We start from the raw sequence: 12,475 nt of genomic DNA on the forward strand, positions 1-12,475 counted from the left end.
CCCCATCCTGGTGCTTGTAATCTCCATGCCAAATACATAAGACTAATCTCATAACATCTCTCTCAAGACAGCACCAGATGGAAAGCTGGGTACCATTATAATGTAATTTCAAGATTTCCATATGGAAACTGGGTAAACACTGCCTCATTCTGTATTTTCAGATCAACAAACATATAACAAATAGACAGGATTTTAAGACAAAGTCATTTCTTATATAATATTAGGGAGTATAAATATTTTGATTAGTATTTCTTTATAAATAATTACTTAAGACACTTAAATATTAATAAATAAATGTATAAAAAAACCAATAGAAATATTGAAATAAAAATATTCTTGTCCCAACAAGACTTGCACGGTAGCTCAGTACAGAAGATCATAAGATGGCATTAGCATTTGCACAGCCTCTGAAACTGTCTTCTTTTTCTTTTGTGAGAACTTGAGGTATCCCCCAGTTTTTGTAGGACGCTGAACAGCTCATTCACAGCCTTGCGCTGAATTTTCAAGTCACTCATCTGTAATAAGCAAGAAACAAATGGAACAAAAGTCATGCCAAGAGCTGTAATTGTTTACTGACCACAACACACAGACTACCCTGCTACCAGGGTAAAACAGAAGGACATCTGCAACTTTCAATTCCCTACTACCTAATTCCCACAGCAAAGAGCCACTATATCATCAATTTTTGATTTCCACTTTCTGTGCTACTTTGCCACCTGCCACAGACCAGCCATACTCTGTGAAACAGAGCTGCTGAAAGCAGCTGACTCCAGTGGGGCATTGTCTGCAGACCTCTGAGGAGGTCGGTGGTTTGTGCCAGTGTCACGAGCACCACGAGCCAGGTGCTCCCAGAGCATTCCAAGTGCCACAGAGCATTCCATAGCCAGGCACAACTTTCATAACCAATTTCTATGCCCCAAAGGGCTGTGCCAGTGGCAGTGGGACAGTGCTGCCAGTATCTCTGTGCCAAATTGCAGCACGACTCAGCACTACCCCACACTATAGACCTGCAGGAGCCCCTGCAGCTGGAAGCGTTTGGTTTTCCAGCATGAACTGAGCTACACAGGGATTACCATACAGGTTACTGAAGTGTTATTAGCTTAAATCACACTCAAATTACAACTGGAAAATACAATGACTCAAGATTTGGTGGAAAGGGAAGAGCCTTACCTGAAGTTTAGTCAGGTCCTTGAGATCTTCTATCTTCTTTGAGCCATCAGAAAGGCTTTCTTTCAGAGTATGGAGCTCCTCAGCTATGTTCCTGACGTGAGCCTTTGACCTGTCAGTACTTTCAAGCATTTTCAAGTACATGGAAATAATCTGACTCAGGATGATCCTTTTTTCATTTCTCTGTTGAAAAACGAGATCAAGAAGAAAGGTCTGTGAGTGCCCATCAGCAGGGAAAGGAAGGAAGATAAAACACATCATACAGGGGTTCTCTGTCACTTGAAACAAGACGATAAAGATGTTGCAACTCATCTTCCGGGCTTGGCTGTACCTCTGGGTCAGCTCACGGTGCAGTATAAAGTTTTTTTCCTGGGGATTTTTGCCTCATTTCCAAGCCACTGAAGAGAACTCTGCTTCACGTTCGTTCTACCACAATTACACTGGTTCTGGGAGCTGCTTTGTACCAAAAAAGTGCCTGAGATGCTTCATCATATCTGGTTTTGACTCACCTCTGTCCAGCTTGACAGCCTCTCTGTAAAAATAGGCCCACCATCAGCTACATCAGAATGACTTGAGTTCTGCAAAAAAACCCCAAACATATCTATTACACAAACAATATTTACCACAAGGCAAATTTGTGTTCTTTGTTCAAATGAGCATCAAAATTCAGATTTTTGCACATCTGGTCTACAGCTATCACAATGCTTTCACTTCTCTAGCCACCAAGTCCCATTGCTTGGCTGCCTGGTATCAGAAATGGTATTAGTCCTCTTTTCAATGTCTTCTGCTATAACTCATCTGATTGGAAATGTTTAGCACATCTATTTTTCCAAATGCTCGCCATGAGCACAGCAACTGGCTAGAAAATCATTAGGTCTGATCTTGGTGTGTTTTCTGGTAAGTCAAAGTCCAACAGTTTGTAATCTGTGACCCTAAATTCATACACTCTCAGTAAAATCTCATATGGAACAAGAATGAACTGTTTTTAGTATAAAACTATAATTTGCAGAATTGGAGCACATCCCAGTAGCCCACAGTCAGGTATGGGGATATGCAAGATTAGTAGGCTACTGAGAGGCTCACAGGCATGGAGTTTAACCACCAAATGTTGGCAGCTGGTTCTAGGAAGCTAAGAGCAATACAACTCTCCTACCAAGGAAAGACAAACTGAATCATTTCCTCTTCTGTGTGTCTTATTTTCCTTTTTGTAAACAACACTGACTATTTCCTTCTTTTGCCTGCCCAGTAATTTAAACACAGTGAGTGCAAAGAGGAAACTTGCAGTCTGACAGGAGCCTTCCAAGCTGATTGGCTCCCCATGCTAAGCACACTCCCAAACTGATTTTTTTCTACTTCTGAAAGATGGGGAGCACCTGCTATGGAGCAAAGTTTTAATGTCAGTGCAAAAAGCTCACCATGGCTCAGGATCTCTTCCACAGAGTTATATATATATTCTAGTAAGACTCTCCCTGGTCTTTATTAATCACAAATTTAAGACATAATGACACTTTTACAGTCAGTTTCCTGCAAACATTGAGGTGTCACACTAGTCTTTACCACTTCAGGGCAGTTGTCTGACTACAGCATTTCAACTGTCATTTGCACAAAATTATAACAAAATCATGGAAAAATTAGAGCTGAAAATAGAAGCAGATTGTTGCAGTTGTTTCCATGCATTCAGAGAGGGGGGGAAACCCCAACAAAAATATATTGAAAAAAGCTATTAATTAGAAGTGTATTGTAGATCTGCTATCTCTTACTAATCCCTGCTGAATTGAGCTGTGTGCTACTTTAATGCCTCCCAGATGAAGATTGGTGTATTAACATTACAGTTATCAAGTTACCAAAATTTCTATTTGACAAGAAAGAATATCATGCCAGATTACATTCCCATGCCAGAGCATAGTCACACATGTGGAAATAAAATGACTGGAGGATGCAAAAGAATAAGTAGAAATCATCTTTGAGCAACACACTACTACAACTTAAAATAGCTTAAGTAGCAAATGCATTTTTTAAAGCAAAGGTTCATCTGCAATATTTTTATATTGCTAACTAGTATTAAATCTCCCATTGACATTGCTAACATAAAATTTAAAAAGTCAGTAAATTGCATCTAGTCAGAACTGAATAAAGATTCATATATTCACCATAAATTCCATGAAGATTTCTTGTTACAAAGTATTCCATTTAATAAAAGCTGGATTGAGCTAGAAGAAGCTATTGTGAAAGATAGAACACCCCTATAATAAATCCAAATTACTACAACAACTATGATTGTTGAAAAACTGAATCAGGTTAATGAAAGAATATAGTAAAACAAAAAAAAAATATTATCCATATTCTTGTTAATAAAAGGTATGATCAAAAAATATTTCTATGATTACCCTCCATTGGTACATATTGAGTATGTCAAGCAGTGGTCAGGTTTGGATTAAATGTAAAGCACTAGCAGCAGGAGAAGAGAAGAGAAGAGAAGAGAAGAGAAGAGAAGAGAAGAGAAGAGAAGAGAAGAGAAGAGAAGAGAAGAGAAGAGAAGAGAAGAGAAGAGAAGAGAAGAGAAGAGAAGAGAAGAGAAGAGAAGAGAAGAGAAGAGAAGAGAAGAGAAGAGAAGAGAAGAGAAGAGAAGAGAAGAGAAGAGAAGAGAAGAGAAGAGAAGAGAAGAGAAGAGAAGAGAAATGCAGTAGAGGACTATACTTACAAAATCAGCTTTCAGTTTGTCTATATCATTTTGAAGTTGAAGAAGATTCAATCTATTTTCAACATGTCCAAATGAAATCATGATAACAGACAGAACAAACAAGCTGTAGGTTTGGAAAGCCATTTAGTTAAACTGAATAGTTTAGTTAAACTGCTCAGATAAGTTCTGGGAGAACAAGTCTAAGAGCAGAGAGCTCCAACTTCTAATAGTTAAATCTTCTACTAGAAGCAAGTAGATGACTGAACTTCATCAGCCTGTCAGTGGTATTTATACCTGGTCTTGAAATTTTTTTATTTCGTCATCACCGACTGTGTATATTTAGACAAGATAGTGTTAGATAAGAACCCTTCATTTTTTGGCTAATCAAGGGAATCCCTCGAAAGCGTCTTGTTAAAGTATGGTCCTGGAAAAATTTTCAGTGGTTTATCAATGGGTAACATTTACGTGGCAGATTCTGAAGTTTCTTTTACACGTGGTTGGGGAAAAGGGGGAAATTGCCATGCTGGTCGAGGAGTATGCGTTTTGGCTCAAACCTATTCTTACACACCATCTGAAAAAAAAAAATCTTTACTTGTGGTTAAAGGGTCAGTGCAACAGTCAACTCATTTCTGGTATTCTTTTAAAGTAATCACCGAGTTTGCTGTGGCATTCTATAGAGACACTTAGAGATTTAAACATTCTTTCTGCTGTTGAACTTTGGTGAAACATTGTTTGCATCCTTTCCATGGCCTAAAGTGCATTTCTCCTACTTTTGCATTCTTCACCTCCAGATTCTGAATAGGACAAGCAAGGTTCCAGCATGAATGCAACAATCTATTATATTAAATCCTTCTATGGTTGTCTAGTATCTGTGGGAGCAGAGTATTTAGTACTTAAGACACTCATTTCTGCTTGGCAATGATTAAAATTCCTCATCTGCCATTTCACTTGCACAAATGTGTGTAGCACATGAAAACAGAAGGACACAGATGAAAACAAGCCCCGCTGAAGAAGACAGACAGGATGGTCTCCGAGTGCATACAGAACCCTGAAACAGCGGTATTGAGGATAGCTGGGGAAAATGTTTTTGAATAGGAACTAAACTCTGCTTTGATGGATATAATGGGAAAAGAGCTTATTCTGAAGAGTCTTGTGAAGAAATCAGATGATTTTAGATGGTAGCACATGAATGGAGGGTAGGCAGGAGCCTACAAGGGAAAGAAAAAAGGGGCCCATAGGGAAAAGAAAAGAGAGATAATCAGGAATAGGGAACTTGTGGGCTCAGTTCACACAGATTGCAATGCAAGGCGTCTGTAGTTCAGCAGAAACATGAAAATTAAAGTGGCACCCAACAGGTAAGATTAGAACTCTCCATATCAGACCCACATAGCTCTCCATAATTTGGATACTCCTTGGAAGAAACTCTACCCAGAAGCTCCTTCCATCTCAGCCAATGACCACTAATGCCATCAAATCTTTTTCATTTGTCGCTTGAAAGAGGACCTCCACCTGTGGAAGAGACCCAGACCACTATTACCAGGGAAATTGTCATTTTTCAGGGAGAAGAACCAAATTTCACTAACAACAGCAGGCCCAAAAGCTGTGTGCAAGAACTCCCTGGGGACAGCAGCACAAACAGATGGGAATCATCGCACAACAAACATCGGGCTGCACAACAATTAGTGCTGTAATCTGCTTGAGGATTGCTATGCAATCCACATCCTTGTTTTAGTTCAAGTTAAAACTGATTTAGTAATAACTTAATTGCTGCAAGCGTTGGCATGAAGGAAAGGTAATAATGCTATTTGAGGATGCTTCAAAGCACTGTAAACAAATGCAAAGTTAACATGCCCACCCAAGGCAGAGAGTCTGGACTAGATGATCTTCAAAAGCCCCTTCCAACTCAAACCATTTTTATTCTGTGATTCTGTGCCAAAAATTAGAATCATAGAATCATTTCATTTGAAAAAGACCCTTAAGATTATTGAGTGCAACCTCTAACCTAGAACTACTGAGTCCACCACTAAACCATGTTCCTAAACCCCACAGTCACATGCCTTTTAATTACCACTAGGGATGGTGACTAAATGGAGGCCCCACAAAAATTCAGAGTGGACTCAGAATTCAAAGTGAACTCACAAATGCCAGCACACTGAACAAACCTATTGATTGAAACATCTGGATTGCTATGCAAAGCAAGAACAAACACATGGTGTAGCTCAGCTAAATGTAGTCTTACACACACAGGAAAATCAAGCATATTTTACAAGATGGGGACACCTGCTGAGGTTCATTGACTGGCCATGAGTCAACAGAGCAATTCTTTGGCAAAGTGTTGGAAAGGACAAGTAAAGTGGGAGAGTGAAAATGATTCCTGTTACCTGTGGCACTCTTCATGCAGTCAGAAACACATGACTGGAAGAGGGACCGAGTCATGAAGCCCAGTTTTTTGCCATTACAGGTTCTAATTTGAACGGTGCTTTTGAACTGAATTACTAGAGAGAATGAAAAGAAGGCCTGAAAGAAGGGAGTTTGGGAAAGATTCTTTACTCAAGTAGCTCAGTTTTCCTAACACATTAAGAACAAATCACAACGCAGTTGAACACAACTAACTGCTGTAATTTTCCAGCCAAGCAGAAGATGTAATTCCAGGACATGAAATATTAAGTCAGGAATATTGCCTTCTACAGGGAACTATTCATCCAGAATGACTGTGCTGGGTTAGGCTGCCCTGTTAAACTTGTCAGACACCCATCTCATGCACAGCAAGCTGGGCCCCTCAGGTGATCTCCCTTTGGTCTCAAATTACAACTAAACTTCTAAGAATGGCAGGAGGATGAAGTATCAGGAAAAAAGGATTTTTCCAACTCACGTTTTGCCAATATTGGTTATCGTTTTGGTGGGTTAGTTGGCTAATTTGATCTCCTCACACTTCAGAGAAGGCCACTTGCCAAGCATTCAATTTTGCAGGCAAGAAAATAAAAGCACAGAGCAATGGGATTATTCATGATCATTCAGCCTCTGAAAAAGGCAAATCCAGGGACACAAATAGGGTCTCCTGGTCCCCTTGCAGTGCTTTGCCCACAATGCAGTGCTACAAGTATTTTATCATAAACTGAGGCAAAAAAATAAGCAAAATGCAAAGAAAAAAGCCATGACATCTGTCTCTGTTATGCTATCTTCAAAGTGCAGGTCTGAATTTTAGGTACACTCTCCTGCCTAGGGAGGCTAGATTCAGACCTTTCACTAATTTCCACATTCAAATTATCACATGAAGCATTGAATGTTCTGTATTAAATAATCAGCTGCACTGAAATGTATTTTAATACAGAAATATAGCATCCCTTTTCCAAATCCCTTACATTTTAATAAATGGTGCCACATTAACATTGACAAACTAGTCTCATAATATTCTCTTTTGTTGACACACAGTACCATGTCTCCAAATTATTTTGAAACTAGGCAACTGCCTAGAACAGGTTAGAACATGAGGATCCTGTGTCTCTTTCAGCCCTGTTTTGCTTCCCATTCTGCCCAAAAGTGATGAATCAGAACACCATTGTCCAGTGCAGGTCTTGTTGCCCAAGAACTGTGAATAGTCAGATTGTGAGGAAGACCCAGGTTCAGATGGCTCCCCTGCATTGCCTATACTGAGAACAAACATCATTACAAACAACACAGGAGGTAACCTGAAAATATCTGCACTTTCCAAAAGCCCTTTCCTAAGAGCATGCAATGTTCTATTTGTGTTCTTTAGCAGATATCTGTGGAGTACATGCCAAAACGGACTGAACACTCAACACTAGCACAAGCTCTTTGTCTGAACACTTGTCCTAACCTAGTTGAAAGAGATGCCAGAATAGGATTGGAAAATCTTGTGCTGTATAGAATTGATGTGGTCCTTCTGCGAGACTCCATAGTCACAGCGGGATTGTCATCTGGTCCTAACACAGAAGGAAGTGAAACCAAGGCATTTTTTCATTTTGCTGCCTGGAAGTCATCTGACTCTTCATGCAAAGCAGAGGTTTCACACCCTTCTGTTCATATAACACCTTACACCAAATACCCGAAGATGCCCTTGCAGAGTCATGTCAGATTTCACTATGACCCCTGATTATAGCTTTTTCCCTTTCATTTTTTGTTTTATGCATATAGTGCTGAGTGGTTTAGTGAACAACTGCCCATGCCAGTTCAGCAGATCTCTGCCTGACTTTCATTTCACTAAAATACAGGGGCTTTCTCCATTTATCACCGCCCCAGGAAAGCAGCCCATGGTTGGAAAACTCTCTCTGAGTTGTCATTCTGACCTTCTATCAGGCTTCGCCTCTCAGTCTCCCTTTCCTACAAAACAACAGAAGTAATTCTTTTGTTTCCTCCTCCACAGTGCTGTGGCAGTGGAGGGGATGTTGGCACATTTGAGGGTGTTAAGTGATTAAACTTTGCCTACAGATTGTACCAGTGCTATGTAATTATTGAACATTGTTATTCATGTTGCTACGATCTGCAAAGTAGATGTCTTGATAATTGGACTTCATGACTAAAGGGGACTTACAAGAATGTGAGCGAGGGACTTTTTACAAGGTCATGTAGTCATAGGACAGGTGGAATGGCTTCAGAATATCAGAGGAAAGAGGATTATTAGGCATTAGGAAGAAATTCTTTACTGTGAAGGTGGTGAGACACTGGAGCATCACCCAGAGATGTTGTGGGTTCCCTATTCCTGGAAGTGTTCAAGGCCAGGTTGGATGGGGCTCTCAGCAACCTGGTCTAGTGGAAGGTTCCCTGCCCATGTAGTTGGAACTACATGATCTTTAAAGATTCTTCCAACCCAAACATATCTATGATCCTATGAATTTGCAACTGACCCTTACAAACATTGTAACACTGTCATTTTCCCTGCCAAAAAAAAAAAACTCAAAGAACAAAAATCCCTAAAACAATAAACAAAATAACAATCAAACCAAACAAAAATCATAACCAAAAATCAAATAAAAAGAAACAACACACCACTCTCCTACTGATAAAGATGTGTGTACTGGTTTGAAAAGCCAAACCAGTGAGAGACTCCAAGTCAGAAATACAATTTAATAGAAAGGAGGAAAAAAAGTAAAATAAAATAAAATTTTAAAAAACCAATAGTACAAAAGACCCCTGACAGAGTCAGTATAAACCTGTCACCCTGTTAGTTAGGATGGCAGTAGCAGTCCAGATGAAGTGGTCTTGTTGAAGCAGTGATCCTGTAGAAAGTTCTGGTAGTATGGGCTACCCGTGCTGTCCCAAATTCCAGATTGTATCCAGGTGGGAATGTTTGGCTCCTTCTCCTGAGTGGAGCATCTCACAATGGGATGATATCATTCCATGAGTTATGCAGTGGGTCCTTGATGGCCCATTAAACAGAGATAGCTCCTAAAGGGAGTTACCTGTGAGTCCTGCAGCAAGGCACTGATGGGCCATATATTAATGGAGGATAGTCTGGAGGGAGGGGGCAAGGGAAACACTGCCCCACCTGGTTTCAACAGCTCATGAACATGGTGGTAGAATACATACTTTGGACACATCTTACATTGTAACCTAGGACAATCAGTGATACACATCATGGAGGAGGTAATAGACTACTCTGTCTGACCACTGGATCTCTGTGATTTAGAGGATGTAACCAGCGATCAGTAAAGATAATGCTGGCACAAATCATCTGCTTTGTTTTATAAGACAAAATTTCAGGGTAGAGGGAAGTTCTGAAATGCTCAAAATTAACTGTACATTTTTCTAAACAAAATTTCAGCTTGTTTCAAGGACACTTTGGAGATTATATTTTATGAGACAGTTGGAAAACTAGTTTGTAGAGTCTGAAATATGACACAAGGAAGGCCCTTTGGCCTCCTTTACACACTCCTGTCTGCATGCAAATGCAAGCAGAAAAAAGCATATTATTGATCCCTCTTTCCTCTTAAAAATTTCTAACATACATTAGCCTTTGAGTCTTCTGAAGAAAGAGAAGGAACATTTAGAGAGACAGACATCCAAATAGATAATGAGCTGACAAGTACAACTTGAAGTGATTAAAGTGTAAGTCCAAAATTATTAAAATCTTGGTACTTTTTACTCACTCAAGACATCTGCTTCATACTTTCCTTCAGTTTTTTAATTTAGTAAACCCATGCAGGAGTTCCCCACCAAACCCTAATTATTCCTTTCTGAATTAGCAACAGGAAATAATTACCCCTCATGGTGTGAGTACTCATCTATCCTGTAAGTAAGAGTTCAAGTTTTTCCTTTGCCCAAAAGGGGATAGCCAGGAATAGCTGTTCTGGGCTGGCCTTTCTCAAACACTATGGTGAACTTTATGGAAAGACTTAACTGTATTACTATCATCTGTATACTGTCTAAACACTCCAGTAATAATATAAATATTCAGGACATGTGTTAAAATGATTTTCTAGAGATAACAAATATTTTCCTCAGAACATCTGTCTTCATTGATAGCTGTTCATGTCTCTGTTTCTAAAATCAGCATAATTCTGTCTTCCTTTTCTTTTCCTTGATAGACTGTTGAATTGACATATACGAGGAATCCTGAGCCTGGAAAGAGAGACCTAAAACACGTGTTTTCTCATTGCTAATTCTGCATGGACTGCAATATGCAATGGAGACCAGTTTCCTTCTTGTTTCTTGTGCCATATTTTAAGCTGGTACAAACCGTTATTCCAGCTTCCCAAAAAAACACAGTCTGCGTGTATGAATGATTTAGAAACTATAAGGTACCCATGAGAGCTAACCATGAGAAAGTCAGGTGAAGTTCCAAAATGCTCTTTTTCTTGTATTAAAATATGGGGGGGGGAAATGGCAATGTAGCAGACTATGATGGGCAAACGTGGTGTGCATTTTTACTGTGTATTTCTACTGTCTGAAATTTTTCCACTCTTTCAAATTCTGATTGAAATCTATTGCCCATAAAATAGAATAAAATTCTAAATCTTATTCAATTTTAGTTTAAGTCCATATCAGTGGAAAAGCAGCAAAACTGTTGACACAGCAGCAGTATAAATTGTGGCTGGTGTGATACCTCCTGTACTACAGCCATGGAGTGTCTACAGGTTTTTCTACATAAAATCTTCCATTTTCACTCTCTCTTCTTCATTCTTCCAAGAAGAATAAAATAAAGTTTTCTGTTTTCAGCATCATAATATCCTTTGGAGGTACTTCTCGGTATGAGCATTATATCATGGTATTATATCATTACAGTTTGTTTCCACTTTAAAGCTTCTTGTTTTATATAATTTCATTAATCTTGGGATACAGAGTTCTGGAGTTGAGATTTTTTTCCAATCACTTTTTAATTAGTATGCTTGCTGGGCAAGGACAGAAAACATGAACTTCTATTCTTTGTTTTAGAAAAACATATTTTTTAAAGACAATTGTTTCAAAGTTTTTCTTAATATGTTTGAAATACTTTTGCCTAGTCTTTTTAGACACTAGCAGCAACAAAATTAATATTGTTGATTTTTAATGCTAAGCAGGCAATGGTATCTATCCCATGCTAACAGTGAAACGTACTGACTTCAGATAAGGGATTTTTTGCTTGGTGGATTTGAAGCATTCTACCAAATAAAGATATATTTTATTAAAATAGTTTTCCCAAAAGTGATCTTCCAGGGTTTTTTAATTCTTTTGTTCTTTCCAGCTCAGGAAATTCTATGATTCTGTGATTCTCTAATAGCCCTGCTCTTCATGAGACCAGCATGCTAGTATTATGGTAACTTTTTCCACAAATATTTCAATTAGTTTCAAGGTAATATTTTAATTCACTTTGAGAGAACTAGTTCACGGAGAAAACAATTCCACTGTAATTTGGCCTGACCGTGTTCTGTCTTTCTGATATTTCCTGTAAATATATACGTATACATCTACCGTTGTACAGTACTGACTGCAAAAAAATGTCATGTTTTGCACACAGTGTCTTTCCCCAATTCCCAGTAAATGTATTCATGTTTTTCTCTATACTTCGACTCTCCATACACAGATGTCTGCTATTTTCTGTCTGTTACACAGTTTCATTTTCATAGGATCAGATCCACCTTCAAAAGATGCAAAAAACTCCTGGAACTTCTACATCCAGGTAGCTGTGATTATAACCCAAGGCTCTTTTACAGAAGGACTATTTCATTTTTAGAGAGAGAAGACCAAAGGATGCTAGTCTTGAACTAGCCATTGGTTTCTGTATGTGCTAGGTCAATCCATTCAGGGATCCCCATTAACCTCACCAGGGGCTAGCCTGCAGCCTCACAAAAAAGCACAGACTCAACTGAAAATTCATTGTAGATTGGTAACAACTTAATAGTTTCATGCATTCTTGATACTATATCAAAATGCGACTTTTCAGACTATCAACCCATCAGTGAGCCAGTCCTGCTCGTCTTCCTCTCATTGTATTTACAGAATTTTCTCCCCATGTTGGGTTTTGTTTTCCTCCTCCGTACGCTGATTTTCTTTGATGTTGGCTTTTATTTGCATTGGAGCTTCTTGATCTAACTTCTAATGAGGAATTCAAGTGCCATTTGAGTTTTCATTGTACAGTTGTATTTGTTTTTATGGTGTAAGTACTTTATCTTACAAATATATTTATTGTTA

At 38.8% G+C, this 12,475-nt stretch overlaps 1 protein-coding gene across 1 annotated transcript; it reads right to left on the reverse strand.

Annotated features, from left to right (window-relative positions):
- Positions 1-351: 351 nt before the first annotated feature.
- Positions 352-3,991, reverse strand: IFNG (interferon gamma). Its single transcript, XM_066184576.1, has 4 exons — positions 3,869-3,991; positions 1,677-1,745; positions 1,171-1,350; positions 352-515 (listed from the first exon to the last, which is right to left on the reverse strand). The coding sequence occupies exons 1-4, from the start codon at positions 3,989-3,991 to the stop codon at positions 390-392; spliced, it is 498 nt and encodes a 165-aa protein (XP_066040673.1). The 3' UTR covers positions 352-389.
- Positions 3,992-12,475: the final 8,484 nt, after the last annotated feature.

The sequence above is a fragment of the Chamaea fasciata genome, unplaced genomic scaffold (genome assembly GCF_029207755.1).
Source record: "Chamaea fasciata isolate MVZ Bird 193981 ecotype frontalis unplaced genomic scaffold, bChaFas1.0.hap1 SCAF_5, whole genome shotgun sequence".
In the NCBI taxonomy this organism is placed as follows: Eukaryota; Metazoa; Chordata; class Aves; order Passeriformes; family Sylviidae; genus Chamaea; species Chamaea fasciata.